Source organism: Geotrypetes seraphini, chromosome 11 (assembly GCF_902459505.1).
Source record: "Geotrypetes seraphini chromosome 11, aGeoSer1.1, whole genome shotgun sequence".
In the NCBI taxonomy this organism is placed as follows: domain Eukaryota; kingdom Metazoa; phylum Chordata; class Amphibia; order Gymnophiona; family Dermophiidae; genus Geotrypetes; species Geotrypetes seraphini.
This window is the reverse complement of record NC_047094.1, coordinates 90,150,447-90,171,010: the sequence shown is the minus strand read 5'-3', so window position 1 is coordinate 90,171,010 and position 20,564 is coordinate 90,150,447. Positions and strand designations below refer to the sequence as shown.

Below are 20,564 nucleotides of genomic sequence, written 5' to 3'. Positions count from 1 at the left end.
CAGACCCTTCAAAAGTCTGACCAAATCCTCATTTCACTTGCATTATAAAGTACTGAGGATGCCATCTCTCCCCAATCCCAGGTCCTAAAGTCTAAGACAGTAGCGCAAACTAATGCTGCCAGATTCAGGAAAAAAATTTCGATTCAATTCAGCCTATTGAATTGGTTTTTCAATTTGATTTTCCTGCCCAGTTGGGTGATTTTTTTCAAAACTCCTGGTGGGTTTTATAGCTTTTTCACCCCCTTTGGCTTCTCCTAACCACACTGGCGCTGTGATGTAAATAAAATAAAGAAACAAAAAGGACTTTTCCTCTCTCTGTTAAATCCTAGCTCACGTTTGCAGTCCAACACCAGCTCTGTCAGGATACACATTTCAAATCTGACATATTATAATCACAAAACAGAAAATAAAATTAATTTTTCTACCTTTTGTTGTCTGGTTATATTTCAAATCTTGTTGGTCCAAGGCTCTGGTTTTCTTCTGATAACTTGCTTGCCAGGGTCTCCTTCTTTCTGCGTGCTAACCATCCATCTGCCAACTCTGTCCTCCCTTTCCATTTCCCTTCCCTCCCCAGGAAGTCTGGTATCTTTCCTTTTTTTCATCTCCCTCCACAGATCCACCTTTTCTTAACTACCCTTTCATCCGGCATCTCTCCCTCCTTCCCCACCACCCCAGAGTCCACCATCTCTCCCTTTCTTTTCCCAATTACCCTCCTATCCAGTATCTCTATCCCTCCTCCACACCATCCCTTGTGTCCAATTTCTCTCCCTTTCAGTTCCTTCCCTCCCTAAATCCCATGGTCCATCATTTCTCTCCCTCTCCTCTATTTTCAGACCCATTATTTCTTCATCCCCCCAAAGTTTGGCATATGCACGTCTCTTTGAACACCCCCTTCCCTCCGTGTACTTCTAAACCAGGGTCCCCCCCAAAGGCCTGTCCCCCCTTAAAGGTCTGCCTGTCCCCCCTTGAAGGCCTGCAACCCCCTTGAAGGTCTGTCCCACCCCCTTGTAGGCCTGTCCCCCCCCTTGAAGGCCTGTCCCTCCCCCTTGTAGGCCTGTCCCTCCCCCTTGTAGGCCTGTCCCTCCCCCTTGTAGGCCTGTCCCACCCCCTTGTAGGCCTGTCCCCCCCCTTGTAGGCCTGTCCCCCCCTTGAAGGCCTGCACCCCCCCTGAAGTCCTGCACCCCCCCTGAAGGCCTGTCCCACCCCCTTGTAGGCCTGCCCACCCCCTTGTAGACCTGTCCCCCCTCTTGTAGACCTGTCCCCCCTTGAAGGCCTGCCTGCCCCCCCTTGAAGGCCTGTCCCTCCCCCTTGAAGGTCTGCACACCCCCCCGAAGGCTTGTCCCCCCCCTTGAAGGCATGCCTGCCTGTCACCCCCCTCCCCCTTGAATGCCTGCCTGCCTGCCCACCCGCCCCACCCTGGCCTCCCCGCACCACCTATGAAGCAGCACTACCTATGCTCCCGGCCTTGCCATTCAGTCCCCACCACCCCCGAAGGACCGCTCGCCCCACTGACCTTCCTGCACCACCTATGAAGCAGCCGCAGCAGGATCACGACGTCAGCTATCCCTGCGCTGCTTAGGCGCTGCTTCCTGCGCCGCGTTCCCGCCCCTCCTCTGACGTCAGAGGAGGGGCGGGACCGCGGCGCAGGAAGCAGCGCCCAAGCAGCTCAGGGATAGCTGACCTCGCGATCCTGCTGCTTGCTGCTTCACAGGTGGTGCAGGAAGGTCAGTGGGGCGAGCGGTCCTTCGGGGGTGTGGGGGGACTGAACGGCAAGGCCGGGAGCACCCCTTCAGGGCTGGCACCCGGGGCGGACCGCCCCTCCCGCCCCCGCCTTGGTACGCCACTGAGTTGAAGGCAAACCAGACCTTCCATTAAATTTGTAAAAGAAATGGTATTGACGCTATTGGCCTATAATTAGAAACTAGTTGACCTGGATCTTTTAGATTTTTCACCAACAAAATAATAATCATCTCCCCTAGATTAGCTTGAAACAGCCCCCCAAAAAGCAAATAATGAAAAAATGGCAGAGAGTAAGACACAAGATCAGGAGGACAAGTATCTAATTGACAATATGATGAAATACTAGCACAATTCCAGCAGCAATAGCAGCTGCTTTCAAGGCACAGACATTGTCTGCTCAAGAACAGGTGTAAATTTTCACATGCAAAATATCTCTTATGACACGAGATCATGCCTAAAAGCGCACATGGTGCACGCTGGTGTATACAGGATTGGAGTTAGGGTGGAGCTGGGCAGAGTCAGAATGTATGCATAAATTAAAAAAAATTAAATTAAAAAAAAAAAAAATATATATATATATATATATATTTATTTATTTTCAATATATGCATACATTCTGACTCTGCCCAGCTCCACCCTAACTCCAATCCTGTATACACCAACGTGCACCATGTGCGCTTTTAGGCATGATCTCGTGTCATAAGAGATATTTTGCATGTGAAAACGGCTCTTAAAAGTATGTGCTGTGTGTTGGCATCACATACTTTTATGTGTGAATACCATTGTGCAATTTTGTAAATGGGTATTTGTGATTGTAAAGGGCTGCTTACATACATCAGAGGTTTATAGAGTTATTCCCAAAAGGATCAGCCCACAGCAGGTTGACAGAACAGTAAATATTTGTAGTATTAACATTTCATACATTTTTGGTTATAGGGTCATACAGGTTACAAGGGAGAACCAGGAGAGGAAGGGAAGATTGGACAGAAGGTAAGTGGGGTTTTTTTCTTTGACATTCTTCTTATGAAATATCTTAGAAACCCCAGAAATGGCTCCGTAAAGCCCTTTCATTAACTACTCGCTTGTATCTGGTGCTGTTCTTCAGAGCTGAGGTAACTGGTGTATGTACAGGAAAGACTGGAAGCGTGATATGGGTCTGTCTTCAGGGGCTCAGAGTGCCTCTGCAGCCTCAATCCTGGGAGAGGCAGAGCTCAGCAAGTCTATTGCATAAGATGTTGTACAGCATTCTGGTGGCTTGTCCAGAGGGGTCAGAGCTGAACCTGGATCTGCCACAAAAGAGAACACGCTGTAAATGACTAATGTATTATGACTTTTTGTATGGCTTTTTGGATTTAGCTCAACAACTGTAGCTCAAAAGTGTTACATTCAGGTATCAGTGGGTATTTTTCTGTCCCCAGAGGGTTTGCAATCTAAGTTTGAGCCTCAGGGTTAAATGACTTGAGATCATAAAGAGTCACAGTGATATCTGAACTGGGCTTTCTTGGCTTGCTGGGATGTTTGTGGATTTCTGTTATACATTGGAGAAAATGTGGTGGTATTTGGACCCCACTGTAAACTTTTGTCCCAGTCCCAGTGCATGTTTCTGCTCCATCTCCCTCTCATGATCTCAAGGACCTGGATATCTCAGGTAATGTCCTCTAACCCAGCATAAGCGAATAGAAACATGGTGGCAGATAAAGGCCAAATGGCCCATCTTTTTCACTCTCCGAGAGATCCCACGTGCCTATCCCAGACCCTTTTGAATTCAGACACCGTCTCTGTCTCCACCACCTCTTCTGGAAGACTAATCCATGCATCTACCAACCTTTCTGTAAAAAAAAGTATTTCCTTAGATTACTCTGGAGTAGAGAATGACACGGGGAAAAAATTTGTCCCCATCACTGCCCCGTCCCTGTGACCACTGTCCCCGCCCCATCCCCATCCCCATAGCATCCATACAAGCCTCAATACTGCAATATTTAGCTTATTCCTTCCTTATAATCAAAGTTCTGGCTGCTGAACACAACTAATATCCTAAAGCAAAAAAAAATATATATATATATATATTTTTTTTTCTACCTTTGTTGTCTGGTTTCTGCTTTTCTCATCTTCCATCCACTGTCTGCCTTCTCTGTCTCTTCCATATGCTCTGTTACTATGCCTCTCCCTTCCATTTCTCCCTCCACCCCCACCCCAATTGGTCTGCCACCCATCTTCTTCCCTCCGCTCCCCCCATAGTCTGGAATCTCTCTTCCCCATTTCCCTTCAGTGTCGGATCCCTTCAGCGTCTGTTCTTCTGCACCGCAACTTCCCCGGATCTCTTCAGCATCTTTTGTTCTCCACCCCACCTTTCCTCCCTTTCTCCCTCCCTGCCCCTTATCTTTGTGGCAGGCAATTTCTAAATGTGCTTCCTACCAGCAGCCGGAGCGTTGAAATCACGTGTGGCAGCAGGAAAGGTCATCTCTGATGCAACTTCCAGTTGCGTCAGATATGACCTTTACGGTAGCCATATGCGATTTCAACGCTCCAGCTGCTGGTAGAAAGCACATTTAGAGAAATTGCCGCGAAGGTAAGGAGCAGGGAAGGAGATGCTCAGACGGCAGTGATCAGGAAGGATGGAGGGAGGGAGATGCTTGGGTGGCGGTGGCAGCGGCTATCAGTATGGAGGTAGGGAGCGCGATTGGTGACCGCGCGCGTTCCCTTCCTTCACTGCGGAGACAAGGCCATTCACCGCTCCACGGGGCAATGAATGGCCTTCTCCCCGTACCTGCAGTGACCACTTCTTTTCTCTCCCCCGTTTCGGCGGGTTACCTGCGGCTAGCCACGGGTAACAGCCATCATGTCATTCTCTACTCTGGAGCCTATCACCTCTTAACTTCATCCTATGCCCTCTCATTGCAAAGTTTCCTTTCAAATTAAAGAGACTCGACTCATGTGCATTTACATTACATAGGTATTTAAACATCTCTATCATATCTCCCCTCTCTTGCCTTTCCTTCAAAGTATACAGATTGAGATCTTTAAGTCTGTCCCTATACGCCTTTTGATGAAGACCATATACCATTTTAGTTTCCTTCCTCTGGACCGATTCCATCCTTTTTATGTCTTTTTGAAGGTGCAGCCTCCAGGGGCATCAATACCTCCTTTTTCCTACTAGCCTAGCATCCTTCTAGCTTTCACCGTCACCTTTTCAACCTGTTTGGCCACCTTGAGATCATCACATACAATCACACCCAAGTCCCGCTCTTCTGTCATGCACAAAAGCTCTTCACTCTCTAATTACATTACATTACATAACATTAGTGATTTTTATTCCGCCATTACCATGCGGTTCAAGGTGGATTACAGAAGAGGATTTCTGGACATGTCCAGAGGTGTTACAGAGTAGAGCGGGTTGCTTCAGAGGATTGAAATGTTTCATACAGTGTTAGTTAGTCTTCATGGATTTCTTGAATAGCAGAGTTTTTAATTTCTTTTCTGAAAGTTTTGTAGTCTGGGGTCCTGATTAGTAGATTGGAGAGTTGGTGGTCTAGTTTTGCTGCCTGTGTGGCTAGAAGACCATCGTATATTTTTTTTCCATTTGATGTCTCTGATTGGAGGGTATGTGACTGGTGTCTGGGTTCTCCTGTGTCTGGTTGTGGTAGTTTTGATTAGGCTGGGATGTTACCATTTATGGATTTAAATAATAGGCGGTAGAATTTAAATAGTATTCTTTCTTGAATTGGGAGCAAGTGTGAGTCGAGGTATGTGAATAGATTAGTCTCAGGGCTATGTTTTGTACTGTTTGTAGTTGATTTATCATTGTTGTGGGGCTGAGGAGATATAGGATGTTGCAATAGTCAAGGAGACTTAGTACTAAGGACTGGATCATGAGCTGGAATTGTTTTCTGTCAAAGAATTTTTGAACTTGCCTTAGGTTTCTCATGACCGTGAATGATTTCTGTATTGTTTTGTTGATTTGTGGTTGCATGGTGCAGCATCTGTCTATCGTCATTCCCAGAAGTTTTAGAGTGGGTTGAATGGGGTATGTGATTGAGTTTGTTACTAGGTTATCTATGCATGACCTTGCATTTCTTAGCATTAAATTTTAGCTGCCAAATTTCAGACCATTCTTCACCAAGTCTTTCTTTGTTATTCACACCATCCGGTGTGTCTACTCTATTGCAGATTTTGGTATCATCCGCAAAGAGGCAAATCTTACCCGACAGCCCTTCAGCAATATCGTTTATAAAAATGTTTAAAAGAACATGTCCATGAACATAACCTTGAGGCACACCACTGGTAACATCCCTTTCCTCAGAGCGATCTCCATTGATCACTACCAAAGGCACTGCTAAACCTCCAATGTATTTAAATGACCTCACACCGACAACCCATTGCTGTATAAAATATATGTTTAATAGTAATAAACACAAGACAGCTTGCATAAAAAACAGTATCCAAATAGGATATAGTAACAGCAGTTAGGCTAATGCAGTGGTAACACAGAGTACCGGTATGCCATGTGCTGCCCAGTCCATTCTACCTTTTAAGGAACTATGCTGGACCTTTTATAACCAAGCTTGGTAGCCTGGGGTCCAGAGTCTTGCATAGCTACTAATTACATACTTAATTTCTATTGTTTTTTTCACACAATCATATTTAATGGTTGGATGATAAACATAATTGCAGTTGTCATAATGAAGCTTGATGCCACTTGGTGTCAAATATGACTTCTCTATTTTCCCTGACAATGCATTCTTAATACTAAGGTCAATGATCCCTGAGGGTGAGCCCCTTCCCTCCTAAGCTTGATTGAAGTTGTCAGCAGCTTTATCTACAGTTCATGTCATTTTGACCATGTCATCTTGACCTGATATTGTGGCTTTCTTGTGGCCCAAGCATTTCTTGGAAATTCTCTTAGTATAATAACTAATAAGTGTCACAATCAGCAGATAATTGGCAGCTTCTAGGGCAAAGATGAAGTTCTCCTGCAGAAATATTCATTTGTGCTGAAAGAAATGCATGCTCTGCCCAGCTCATAGGACTCATTATAAGTCATGTCTCATAACACAATATCTCTCCTGAGGGTCCTCCTGAGGGCCTTTTTCCTCAATCTTTCCTCACTACCCTCTGTCGCCTTCCACTCAGCCAGTTCATGACCCAGTCCATCACTTTGGGACCCATCCCATGGGCACTCAGTTTATTTATTAGACGTCTGTGTGGAACACTGTCAAAGGCTTTGCTAAAATCTAAATACACCACATCTAGCACACATTAAGAAGGGAAGCCAGGGCACGAAGCAGACCTGTTGCAGGGTCCTTTCTTCTGTTTTTCTTCTGTTTTTTTTAGCGGCGGAGGGCAGGAGGAGGAAGCCACGAGGAGGTAGCCAGGGGAGGAAGGCAGAGCAGGCAGGAGGAACCGGGGTCGCGGCGAGAGGTAGCTCCGCCCACCCCCACCGCGTCACAGGTCGCGTCGGCGCCCGGGCTCCCCTTTAAGAAGGGAAGCCAGGGCACGAAGCAGACCTGTTGCAGGGTCCTTTCTTCTGTTTTTCTTCTGTTTTTTTTAGCGGCGGAGGGCAGGAGGAGGAAGCCACGAGGAGGTAGCCAGGGGAGGAAGGCAGAGCAGGCAGGAGGAACCGGGGTCGCGGCGAGAGGTAGCTTCACCCACCCCCACCGCGTCACAGGTCGCGTCGGCGCCCGGGCTCCCCTTTAAGAAGAAGGGAGCCAACGGCGCCCAGCCGTTCGGCGCGCGGCGAAGGCGAGCGGCAAAGGCGCTCGCCTTAGCGAGAGCGCCTTTGCGAAGGAGCCTTGCGAGGGAGCCAGAAACGCCAAGTAATTCACTTTTCTCTTCTTTTCTCTTTTTCCTTTCTCTCTTTCTCTCTCTCTTACCCACAGCAGGAACACACCAGCACTTCACAAGAGCGATGGAGGACCCAGGATCCCAGAGGTACTTTCCGGTATACTGCACAGAGTGCAACATGTACGACTACCTCCCTTTGGGAAGGCGGGAGTACATATGCAGTTGGTGTCAGGAACTGGAAAGCCTGAGGATGGAGGTCGGCAGATTGAGGGTCAGGGTCCAGGAGCTAGAGGGACTGGAGGAACTGCGCACCACAGAGGAAACGAGCTGGTCTACCCAGAACACAGACGGAGCAAGCCCCATTGTGGACCAGGTGAGGGACCTCGAGAGATTCATTGAGGAGGCCTATAGGACGGTGGAGGAACGGGTTCAGCTGCAGCACAGACGGATGTCGGTAGACGAGACCCAGGATCCACAAGGAGATACCGAGGAAGGACCTAGCGGAGGGACAACGCAAGAGGAGGAGACCAAGACTCACCAGGACCCCGAGGGAGAGACACCATACTACACCGAGGACACGGACCTGAGGCAGAGGAGGTTGCTGAGGAAAGGGAAGTCTGCCATTGTGGTGGGAGACTCGATCTTGAGAGAGGTAGACAGTCACGTAGCTGGAGGAAGGGAGGACCGGCTAGTGACTAGTCTCCCAGGGGCTAAGACACGAGACATCACTGAAAGGATCGAGAGGATCCTGGACGGAGCTGAGACAGAGGAGACTGCTGTAATAATCCACGTCGGAACAAACGATGTGAGCCGGAGGAACTTCAGCATGGACGCACTGACTGACCAGTTCAGGGTCCTGGGACGAAAGCTGAAGCGGAGCACACGGAGGATAGCATTCTCGGAGATCCTACCTGTACCGAGAGCAGATGCAAAGAGGCAGGCAGACCTCCAAGCTGTGAATGCATGGTTGAGGAGATGGTGCCAGGAGGAGGGCTTCCGCTTTGTGAGGAACTGGACGTCCTTCTGGGGAAAGAACAAGCTCTACCGGCGGGACGGCCTGCACCTGAGCACAGCGGGAACCAGACTACTGGCAACCAATTTGAGGAAGGAGATCGAGAGGGCTTTAAACTGAGGAGAGGGGGAAAGCCGACAGCTGATATGATGTTGACGCTTCGGACAACAGTATCCAGAACAGATGCTGAACGGGCTGACTGAAGGGAGGAAACAGAGGGACCGGAAGATCTCCAAATCAGACAGCGAGGGAAACATCAGGTAAAGGGAGCTTGCTGGGAGAGGACTAAGGGGCATGGGGACACAGGGGGACTGGGTGGCATAAGGGCGAAAGCCAAGGGTAATATAGAGGTACCACAAGGCGAGGGGGACCAAACAGAGGCTCAAGGGATGATAGCCCAGGAGGGGGTCAGTAGGGCTAGAAATCCCAGAGGAAAAGCGGGAAAGTGGGGTGGCAGGAATGTGGGGAAGCTGAAAGCTAAGAGGGTAAAGGCTGAGGGTAAAGCAGAAACCGAAATCCAAGGGCAAGTGGCCCAAGTAAATGCAGAGTTGGGAGAAAAACGACGGGACCTGCGGTGCTTATACGCAAATGCAAGAAGCCTCACGGCCAAGATGGGTGAACTAGAAGTCATGGCCAAGGGGGAGGACTTGGATATAATTGGAATTGTAGAAACCTGGTGGACAGAGGAAAATCAATGGGATGTAGCGCTGCCGGGGTACAAGCTCTATAGGAGGGACAGGACCCACAAAAAGGGGGGAGGCATAGCACTATATATAAAGGACTCTATCCACTCGGTCGGGATGGATATGGCAACGAAGGCAGAGGGGCTGGAATCGATGTGGGTCAAATTACCGGGAAACAAGGGTGCGGGCATAAAACTGGGGCTGTACTATCGACCACCTGGTACACCAGAGGGAGTCGGACACGACTTGGAAGAGGAATTGAGACAGGAGTGCAGGACTGGAAATGTAACAGTGATGGGGGACTTCAACTACCCAGGGATAGACTGGAGTACGGGTCACTCCAACTGCAATAGGGAGATAGGATTTGTAGAAGCTGTGAAGGACTGCTTCATGGAGCAACTAGTCAAAGAACTGACGCGAGGGGGTACTACTCTTGACCTCATCCTAAACGGATTAGGGGGACCTGCAAGAGGGGTAGAAGTGGGAGGACCACTAGGCAACAGTGATCACAACACGATCAGATTCACATTAGAAAGAGGGACACCCATAGTTAGGAGGACCGCAACAACTGCGCTGAACTTCAAGAAAGGAAACTATGTTGCTATGAGGGAAATGGTGGGGAGGAAGCTCAGAAACATCTTTAGGATGGAGACTGTGGGAAGCGCCTGGACCCTATTCAGGGACACCCTGCAAGAAGCACAGAGAATGTACATCCCCAACTTCAGGAAAGGCTGCAAGAACAAGCGATCAAAGGACCCGGTTTGGATGTCAATAGAAGTAAAGAGGGCGATAAAGGACAAAAAAGTATCTTTCCGGAGATGGAAAAAGGACCCAACAGAGGAAAATCACCAGGCGCACAGGAAATGCCAAAAGGAATGCCACCGGGAGGTTAGAAAAGCAAAAGGGAAATACGAAGAGGGGCTGGCCAAGGAGGCGAAAAACTTCAAGGCATTCTTCAGTTACGTAAAGGGGAAGCGACCAGCGAGAGAGGAAGTAGGGCCGTTGGACGATGGGGACAGGAAGGGAGTGATTAAGGAGGATAAAGAGGTAGCTGAGAGGTTGAACACGTTCTTCTCGTCGGTTTTCACGAGCGAAGACAAATCTAATATACCAGACTCAGAGGAGCTCATGAGTGGGGAACAGACTGAAAAATTAGAGCACATAGAGGTAAGTAAGGAGGATGTCCTCAAACAGATAGACAGGTTAAAATGCGGCAAATCACCGGGCCCGGACGGGATCCATCCAAGGGTTCTGAAGGAACTAAGACAAGAAATAGCGGGCACAATACAACATGTTTGCAACCTATCCTTGAAAACTGGTGAGGTGCCGGAGGACTGGAAATTGGCAAATGTCACACCCATCTTCAAGAAAGGATCGAGAGGTGACCCCGGAAACTACAGGCCGGTGAGCCTGACTTCAATTATAGGGAAGATTGTGGAAGCTATGATCAAGGACGGCATTTGCGAGCACATCGAGAGAAATGGCCTACTGAGAACAAGCCAGCACGGATTCTGTAAGGGAAGGTCGTGCCTAACGAACCTTCTGTACTTCTTTGAGGGAATAAGCAGTCAGGTGGACAATGGGGAGCCCATAGACATCATTTACCTCGACTTTCAAAAGGCTTTCGACAAGGTGCCACATGAAAGGCTACTTAAGAAGCTGTGGAACCACGGGGTGGGAGGGGATGTGCACAGATGGATCAAGCACTGGTTGTCGGGAAGACTGCAGAGGGTTGGAGTAAAGGGTCAATATTCTGACTGGCGGGGAGTCACGAGCGGTGTGCCACAGGGATCGGTGCTGGGGCCTTTACTCTTTAACATATTCATCAATGACCTGGAAAAGGAGGCAAAGGGTGAGGTTATAAAATTCGCAGACGATACCAAACTGTGCGACAGAGTTACGACCAGGGAGGAGTGTGAGGACCTACAAAGGGACCTGGACAAGCTGGAAGACTGGGCAAACAAATGGCAAATGCGCTTCAACGTGGACAAATGCAAGGTCATGCATATAGGGAAAAAGAACCCGTTGTTCAGCTACAAATTAGGGGGGGTATTGTTGGGAGACAGCAGACTCGAGAGAGACTTGGGTGTGCTGGTGGATGCATCACTGAAGCCATCTGCACAGTGCGCAGCAGCCTCGAAAAAAGCCAACAGGATGCTGGGCATCATAAAGAAGGGCATAGCAACCAGAACACGGGAAGTCATCATGCCTTTGTATCGAGCGATGGTACGTCCACATCTGGAGTACTGCGTTCAGTATTGGTCGCCGCACCTCAAGAAGGACATGGCGGTACTTGAGAGAGTCCAAAGGAGAGCAACAAAATTGGTAAGAGGGCTGGAACACTGCTCATACGCCGAGAGGCTGGATAGGCTGGGGCTCTTCTCTCTGGAGAAAAGGAGGCTCAGGGGAGATATGATAGAGACTTTCAAGATCATGAGGGGCATAGAGAAGGTGGATAGGGACAGATTCTTTAGACTGAAGGGGACAGCAAATACGAGGGGACATTCTGAGAAACTGAAGGGAGATAGGTTCAAAACAAATGCAAGGAAGTTTTTTTTCACCCAAAGGGTCGTGGACACTTGGAATGCGCTACCGGAGGAAGTGATCAGGCAGAATACGGTACAAGGCTTCAAACAGGGATTGGATGGATTCCTGAGGGATAAAGGGATCGTGGGATACTGAGGGAGGAGCTGGGAGGTAACACAAGTATAGGAAGTAAATCAGGTAATGTGTATAAACAAACCTGGTCGTGCATGTGCAAGACCGGAGGGCTAGGACTTTGATAGGAAGGCAGGACTTAAATGGGAAACCAAGGTGGCAAGGGAGCCCCTTCTGATGATTCAGACAGGTCTTGACCTGTTTTGGGCCGCCGCGGGAGCGGACTGCTGGGCGGGATGGACCTGTGGTCTGACCCGGCGGAGGCACTTCTTATGTTCTTATGTTCTTACATCCTCTATCCAATTCTCTGGTCACCCAGTCAAAGAAATTGATCAGATTTGTCTGACAAGACCTACCTCTAGTGAATCCATGTTGCCTACAGTCCTGTAATCCACAGGATTCCAGAAACTTGACCATTCTCTGTTTTAAAAGTGTTTCTATTAATTTGCTTACCACAGAAGTCAGACTTACCAGCCTGTAATTCCCTACTTCTTTCTTACTTCCACTTTTGTGAAGAGGGACCACATCCGCCCTTTGTCAGTCCTCTGGTACCACTCCTGACTCTAGAGCACAGGTGTCAAAGTCGGTCCTCGAGGGCCAGAATCCAGTCGGGTTTTCAGGATTTCCCCAATGAATCTGCATGAGATCTATTTGCATGCACTGCTTTCAATGCATATTCATTGGGGAAATCCAGAAAACCCGACTGGATTCCGGCCCTCGAGGAGGGACTTTGACACCCCTGCTCTAGAGACTCATTGAAAAGGTCAGCGGAGCTACCAGAACTTCCATAAGTTCCTTCAGCACCCTAGGATGTACACCATCCGACCCCATTGCTTTGTCTACTTTTATTTTAGCTAGCTCCTCACGAACACAACCCTCTGAAAATCGATCAGGGTCTATTACTCCTCCATCCCTATTCTGCGGTCCTGCTCCGGGCGCTTCAGCCATGAACACAGAACAGAAATATCTGTTAAGCAATTCGGCCTTTTCTTTATTAGCTTCTATACATTCTTCCCCTTTACCTTTGAGCCTCACAATGCCACTTTTGCACTTTTCTATCACTAATATATCTAAAAAAAAATGTCTTGTCTCCCTGTTTTTACTGTCAGCTATTTTTCTTCCATTTGCGTCTTTGCTTTCCTGACTACAAGACCAGCCTCTCTTAAATTTTCCAGATATTTTTGCCTTGTCGTCCTCTTTCTGCAATCTTTTGAAGTTTATGAAAGCTAACCTCTTATTTCTTACCTTCTCAGCTACTACTTTTGAGAACCAAAGTGGCCTTCTTTTCCTCTTCTTTTTACTTACTTGCCTCACAAAAAGGTTTGTCACCCTTATCACTCCTTTCAGTTTTGCTCACCACATTTCCACTCCTTCCAAAAGTTCCCATCCAGACAATAATTCCTTGACGTAAACCCCCATCTGAACAAAGTTAGTTTTTTAAAGTCTAGAACCTTTGCTTTTGAATGAGCCCTCTCTATACCCAAGTTAATATTAAACTGTATCATGCAGTGATCATTGGATGTCAGTGGATGTCAGATGATCACCCACTGTAACATCAGAAACACTTTCTCCATTTGTAAGCACTAAGTTCAGTATGACCCCATTCCGTGTGGGTTCCATTACCAACTGCTGGAACAGTTCTCCTTGTAGAGTATCCAGAATCTCCCTACTTCTAGAAGACCCTGCAATAGGAATACCCCAATCAACATCCGGCGTGTTAAAATCACCTATTAGCAACACTTCCCCTTTTTTAGATAATATTCTGAATGTCTACTATTAAATCTCTGCAATGTCTACTATTAAATTTGCAACACAAACATTCTTGAATGACTTTCTTAAGTCTGGTTTCAGACCTATATGTATCAATAGACTACATGATGGATGGGGAAAGTTCATTTTGTGTGTTAAGTGATTTGAAATCAGTTTCCAATCTAAGGTACATACCTGATAAGACTCCCCCCACCCTCCACCACACCTCCAGCTCTGACTTTTTGATAAGATTGCACTGTTCCTAGTTTCCTTCATGGTGCGATAGTATCACTCAGCTTTAATATCACTCAGCATTAATCATTCATATCACCACAAGAGTTAATGAGTTCATCAGCACAGTTGAGTCAGATACACCGGTTGGATGAAGGTTGCCATGGCCACAGCTCCTGGAGTTGTTCTCTGCTCTTATGCATCTGGGTGGGGGGAGAGAAGGAAGGATGCTCAAAATAGTGGGTGCCCCCGCAAAAAAAATCAGGAACTAGCATTGGGAGCATTAGGAAGAACAAGAGTAAATAGTTAGAACAGATTGCATGGTACATTTGCATAAAATCATTTTTCTACAGTTTCATGGAGACATACATTGTAATCTGTCAAAATCACATTTTTAATGCAATGGGTGTAGAGGTCCCGAACAGTTGGCTAGTCACCCTCAAACTATGTGTTCCTGCAGAAGGCATCAATCATTTTCTTTGGCTCCACCTCCTTCATCAGTGGGCTCTGCTATAGATACTACTACCACTATTATTTATTATTTCTATAGTGCTACCAGATGTAAGCAACACTGTACATTAATCACATAAGTGACGGTCCCTGCTCAAAACGGCTTAAAATCTAATTATGAAAGATACACTAGATAAAAATGGTGATATGCTGCTCATGTAGAGAAATACAAAGGGAGAAGAGGTAGAGAGGGTAAAGTGCTACAGAGGGAATGACAAATAAATGTGCTGCTTTACAAATTGGTAGGGTTAAGACTTAAACGCAGTTTCAGAAAAGTGGACCTACAGCCTGGACTTGAATACAACTAGAGATTAAACCCAACATACCGAGTCAGGCAGGTTGTTCCAGGCATACCGCGCAGCAAGGCAGAAGGGACAAAGTCAGGAGTTAGCTGCTGTAGAGAAGAGGGACTTACCTGACACAGTTCCTGGGTCCAAGTATAGGGAGATATAAGAGAGGAGAGATATTGAGGAGCCACAGAATGAATACACTTGAAAGTCAATAAGAGGAGTCTGAACAGTATGCAGAAGTGGACAAGGAGCTAATGAAGCAACTTGAGGAGGGGGGGAGGGATAATATGAGTATAACGACCCTGGCAGAATATGAGGCATGCAGCAGAATTCTGAACAGATTGAAGGGGGAATGAGATGACTTAGCAGAAGACCTGCAAGAAGCATGTTGCAGTAATCTAGGCAAGAGGTGACAAGAGTGTGGGTGAGTGTCTTGGCAGTATATTCAGAAGGGAAAATCCAGATTTTAGTGACATTGTATAGAAAGAAGAAACAAGTTTTGGCGGTCTGTTGGATATGCAAAGAGGAGCAAGATGAGTCAAAGATGACCCCGAGGTTTCGAGTCAACAATACATGGAGGATGAGAGTGTTATCTACTGAAATAGAGAACAGAGGAAGGCAGAGAGGCAGGTTTAGCAGGAAAGATGAGGAGTTCAGTCTTGGCCATGTTTAATTTTAGATGGCGGCGAGACATCCAAGTAGAGAGCTGCACGGGAACGGGGACGAAGGGAATCCCGCGGGTTCCCCCTTCAGGTCACGGGGATCCCGTGGGGATGCCCCTAGGGTCGCGGGGATCCCATGGGGACGCCTCCGAGGGTCGCGGGGCTCCTGCGGGGCTGGATGTACTCAGTCGCGCGGCTCTTCTTCTCCCTACCTTCTCTGCTTGCAGCACAGAGCCGAACGGAAGTCTTCCCGACGTCAGCGCTGACGTCGGAGGGGAGGGAGGGCTTAAACAAAGCTTAAACAAAGCCCTCCCTCCCTCCGACGTCAGCGCTGACGTCGGGAAGACTTCCGTTCGGCTCTGTGCTGCAGGCAGGGCAGGTAAGGAGAAGGAGAGTAGCCTCGCGGTTCGAGTGGCTACCAAGGGAGGGGGGCGGTCCGCCCCGCCCCGCCCCGGTTGCAGCACAGCCGGCCAGGTCCCCTTACTTTTGTGGCACTTCCCCGACCGACCGATAACAGCCCGGGTCCGACAATCCTCCCTGCCCTGTAGCCGTGAATCTAAATTACCTTCTTACAGCAGCTGTAAGAAGGTAATTTAGATTCGCGGTTAAGGGCAGGGAGGTTTGTCAGACCGGGGCTGTTGTCGGTTGGTCGGGGAAGTGCCACAAAAGTAAGGGGACCTGGCTGGCTGTGCTGCACCCGGGGCGGTAGAGAAGGAGGGGGGGGAGAAGGACGCTGAAAGGCCATGGTGAAGGCAGGAGGAGGGGGGAAGGACTCTGAAAGCACTTGAAGACAGAGGAGGGAGAAGGACGCTGAAAGCACATGGGGGAATACAACGGGGTGGAGAAGGTCGCTGAAAGGCCATGGGAAGGGCGGGGGGGAAGGACTCTGAAAGCACTTGTGGAAGACAGAGGGGGGAGAAGGATGCTGAAAGCACATGGGGAAGACAAAGGGGTGGAGAAGGACGCTGAAAGGCCATGGGGAAGACAGAGAGGGAGAAGGACGCTGAAAGGACATGGGGAAGATGGGGGGGAGAAGGACACTGAAAGGAAATGAGGAAGAGAGAGTAGGGAGAAGACGCTGGCAGGGAAGAAGACAGATGCCAGACTATGGGGGGAGCGGAGAGAAGAGGATGGGTGCCAGACCAATTTGGAAGGGGGAAGAAAGGGAGAGGCACAGTAACAGAGCAAATGGAAGATGCAGAAGGAAGAGAGACAGTGGATGGAAGGAATTGAATGAGAACATGAGGAAAGCAGAAACCAGGCAACAAAGGTAGGAAAATAATTATATTTCTTTTTTTTTTTTTTTTTTGCTTCAGGATAAAGTAGTATATTAGTTGTGTTGATAAAAATTTATAAACATTAGAGGCTCTGGTAGAAACCCGTTTACAAAGTATGTATTCTTCCCAATTAATATTTTCAAATTAATAAAGTCTTTTTGCTTATTTGTAAATGGGTTTCTACCAGAGCCTTTAATTCAGTAGCATAATTAAATGAAATAACTATTTCTGAAGTTTATAGGGACGGGCGGGGACGGAGGGGATTCCTCACGGGGACGGGTGGGGACGGAGGGGATTCCTCGCGGGGACGGGTGGGGACGGAGGGGATTCCTCGTGGGGACGGGTGGGGACGGAGGGATTCCTCACGGGGACGGGTGGGGACGGGTGGGATTCCTCGCGGGGACGGGTGGGGATGGGTGGGACTTTGGCGGGGACGGGTGGGGACGGGTGGGATTTCTGTCCCCGCGCAACTCTCTACATCCAAGTAGAAATGTTAGACAGGCAGGCTGAGACTCTGGTTTGGATTCCCAAAGAAATTTTAGGCATAGAGAGGTAGATTTGCAAATCATCAGCATAGAGATTTAACTGGAAGCCGTGGGAGGAGATAGCAAAAAGAAGAGGTCCAAGGGCCAAACCATGATAGTTCCTCATGAGAGGCTCCTGAAAAAAGTAAGGAGTCATGGGATAGGAGGCAATGTTCAGTTGTGGATTAATTGGTTCAGTTGTGGATTAATTGGTTATCGGATAGAAAACAGAGGGTAGGGTTAAATGGCCATTTTTCTCAATGGAGGAAGGTAAATAGTGGAGTGTCACAGGGATCTGTACTGGGACTGGTGCGATTTAACTTATTTATAAATGATCTGGAAATTGTAATGATGAGTGAGGTGATTACATTTGCAGATGATACTAAACTGTTCAAAGTTGTTAACGCATGCAGACTGAAAAGTTGCAGGCAGACCTTAGGAAATTGGAAAACTGGATTTCCAAATGGCAGATCAAATTTAATATGGCCAAATATAAAGTGATGCATATTGAGAAGGGTAATTTGGATGTCATTGTAGGCAATAATCTGGTTGTCATTACAGACAATAAACTGAAACCTTTTCCTTAATGTGATGCTAGGAATTATTTAAAAAAAAAAGGAATGGTTAACAAGACTAAGAATGTTAGATTGCTCCATGTCTGTGGTATATGTCTGCTTGCTCCATGATAGTACCTCACTAATCTAATCTAAATTTTAGATTTATAAACTGGATCGTCCCTAAATATATATAGCTTGACTCAGTTACAATAAAAATATGTTTACAAAGATATATTGATTTTAAGATAGATAACACAAGGCAACAAAAAAATTTTTTTTCGGAATCATCTGACAACACAGCACATTTTTCTAAATCAGTTTTTCACGCTGATTTCACATCTGTTATTAGTTGTTTTTTTTCAGTCACGTAAACTTTTAAAGTTATGACTAATGTTAGTTTATAGCATTTTAGTATATAGAGTTTTAAGATATGCAGCATCAACTTAAAGAAATGTTGCAGTATCTTCAGTCCAATGTCAAATAAGCACACAGCATAGCATAATTATACTGAACTGTGTCACTTAGCAACCAGAGAATTGGATAGAGGATGTGCGCTAGATGTGGTGTATTTAGATTTTAGCAAAGCCTTTGACAGTGTTCCACACAGTCGTCTAATAAATAAACTTAGTGCCCTCGGGCTGGGTCAAGAACTGGTTAAGTGGAAGGCGACAGAGGGTAGTGAGGAAAGATTGAGGAAAAAGACCCTCAGCAGGACCCTTAGGAGAGACATTGTGTTAAAGACATGATTTATAATGAGACATATGAGCTGTTGCTATTAACAATGGTTACATGCAAACATCTATATTAGAGAATGACACGGGGAAAAAAATCTGTCCCTGTCACTGCACCGTCCCCAGCCCATCGTCCCTTTCACTGCCATTCCCTTCACTGCCCCGTCACCACCATCCCATTCACCGCCCCGTCACCGTCCCCGCAACATCCATACAAGCCTCAGTACTGCAATATTTAGTTTATTCCTTCCTTATAAATCAAAGTTCTGGCTGCTGAACTGGAGAAAGAGATATTCAACTGGCAGGGCTTTGTTTATAAATTATTATCAACACAACTAATATACTACTTTATCCTGAAGAAAAAAAAAGAAAAGTTGTCTGGTTTCTGCTTTCCTCATTTTCTCATTCAATTCCTTCCATCCACTGTCTGTCTTCTCTTTGTGTCTTCCATTTGCTCTGTTACTGTGCCTCTCCCTTTCTCTCCCCTTCCAAATTGGTCTGGCACCCATCTTCTTTCCTCCCATAGTTTGGCATCTCTGTCTTCTTCCCTGCCAGCATCTTCTCCCCACTTTCTCTTCCCCATGTGCTTTCAGCATCCTTCTCCCCCCCTCTGTCTTCCCCATGTGCTTTCAGCATCCTTCTCCTCCCTCTGTCTTCCCTATGTCCTGTCAGTGTCCTTCTCCCCTCTGTCTTCCCCATGTGCTTTTAGTGTCCTTCTCCCCCTCTGTCTTCCCCATGTGCTTTCAGCATCCTTCTCCTCCCTCTGTCTTCCCCATGTCCTGTCAGTGTCCTTCTCCCCTCTGTCTTCCCCATGTGCTTTTAGTGTCCTTCTCCCCACTCTGTTTTACCCATTTTCCTTCAGCGTCTTTTCCTCTCCACCCCACATTTCCTCCTCTCTGCCCCTTACCTTCGTGGCGCTTTCACCCCCCCAGGACAACAGGCCCGGTCCGACAAACCTCCCTGCCCTTTACCTGTGGCCGGCAATGTCTAAACTGCCTTCTTACAGCAGCCGGAGCGTTGTAGTTGCATATGGCCGCCGTAAATGTTGTCTCTGCTGCAACTTCCGGTTGCGTCAGAGATGACCTTTATGGCAGCCATGCGCAGTTTCAACGTTCCGGCTGCTGTAAGAAGGCAATTTAGACTCGCGGCCACGAAGGTAAGGGGCAGGGAGGGAGAAAGGGAGCTGTTTCAACTCAGCGGCGGCAGTAGGGAGGGAGCGCGATAGGTGACCGCACACGTTCCCTCCCTTAACTGCGGGGACAAGGCTATTCACCGCTCCACGGGACGGTGAATGGCCTTGTCCCCGTAGCCACGGTGAACACAGGTTTTTCATCACCGTTTTGGCGGGTTACCCGCGACTACCCGAGGTAACAGCCACCATGTCATTCTCTAATCTATATACAAGAAACCTACAGACAGATGAAGCTACCTCCACAATTCCAACTTCCACCCTTCACATATGAAAGAAATCTATTATACACAGCCAAAGCCACACAATACCATCATATCTGCTCTGATGCAAGAGACAAAACACCTAAAGACACTGACTGAATCCTTTGAGCAAAAAGGATAGAACCCTAAAATAGTCTCCAAGAATATTGCCTCATTCCTTAAAATACCCAGAGAAAACCTATTGCATTTCCAGGCAAGAAAACCACAGAGAGGACTCCCTTGGTAGTGACATACAATCCAGAACTGGAAAAACTAAGACAATTATATGAGATCTACAACCATTACTTCAGGAAGATGAATTACTAAAAGAAATATTCGCACCTGTGCTGGCCTTCCGTCAGGCACCTAATTTAAACCCGAAACTGGTAAAAGGCAAACCCCCTACACAAACCTGCAAAGAAGAGAATGGCACACATCCTTGTGGTGTGGTAAGCTGCAAACTGTGCTAGCACATCTCAAAGGATGCCAAGGTCATTTATATGGGAAAAACATTCAACATAAGGGGATCTTTCACATGTTCATTTTCTAATGTGGTGTATATCATTCAGTGCAAAGAAGGCTGTTGCATTAGTGAAACAGGCCAGATTTTCAAGACTAGAATCAACTTACACAGTTATCATATTATAAATTGCAGTACCAACAGTCACCTCTGTCGGACAACACTTTGTAAAAACTGACCACTGCACCAATGATGTTATGGTGAGAAT

At 47.3% G+C, this 20,564-nt stretch overlaps 1 protein-coding gene across 1 annotated transcript in view; it reads left to right on the top strand.

Annotated features, from left to right (window-relative positions):
- COL9A3 (collagen type IX alpha 3 chain) overlaps positions 1–20,564 on the top strand; it is a 248,740-nt gene that overhangs the window by 49,569 nt on the left and 178,607 nt on the right. Inside the window, exon 12 of the mRNA XM_033962849.1 lies at positions 2,677–2,730. Within this exon, the coding sequence (XP_033818740.1) occupies positions 2,677–2,730 (54 nt within the window). The remainder of the gene's footprint in view (positions 1–2,676; positions 2,731–20,564) is intronic.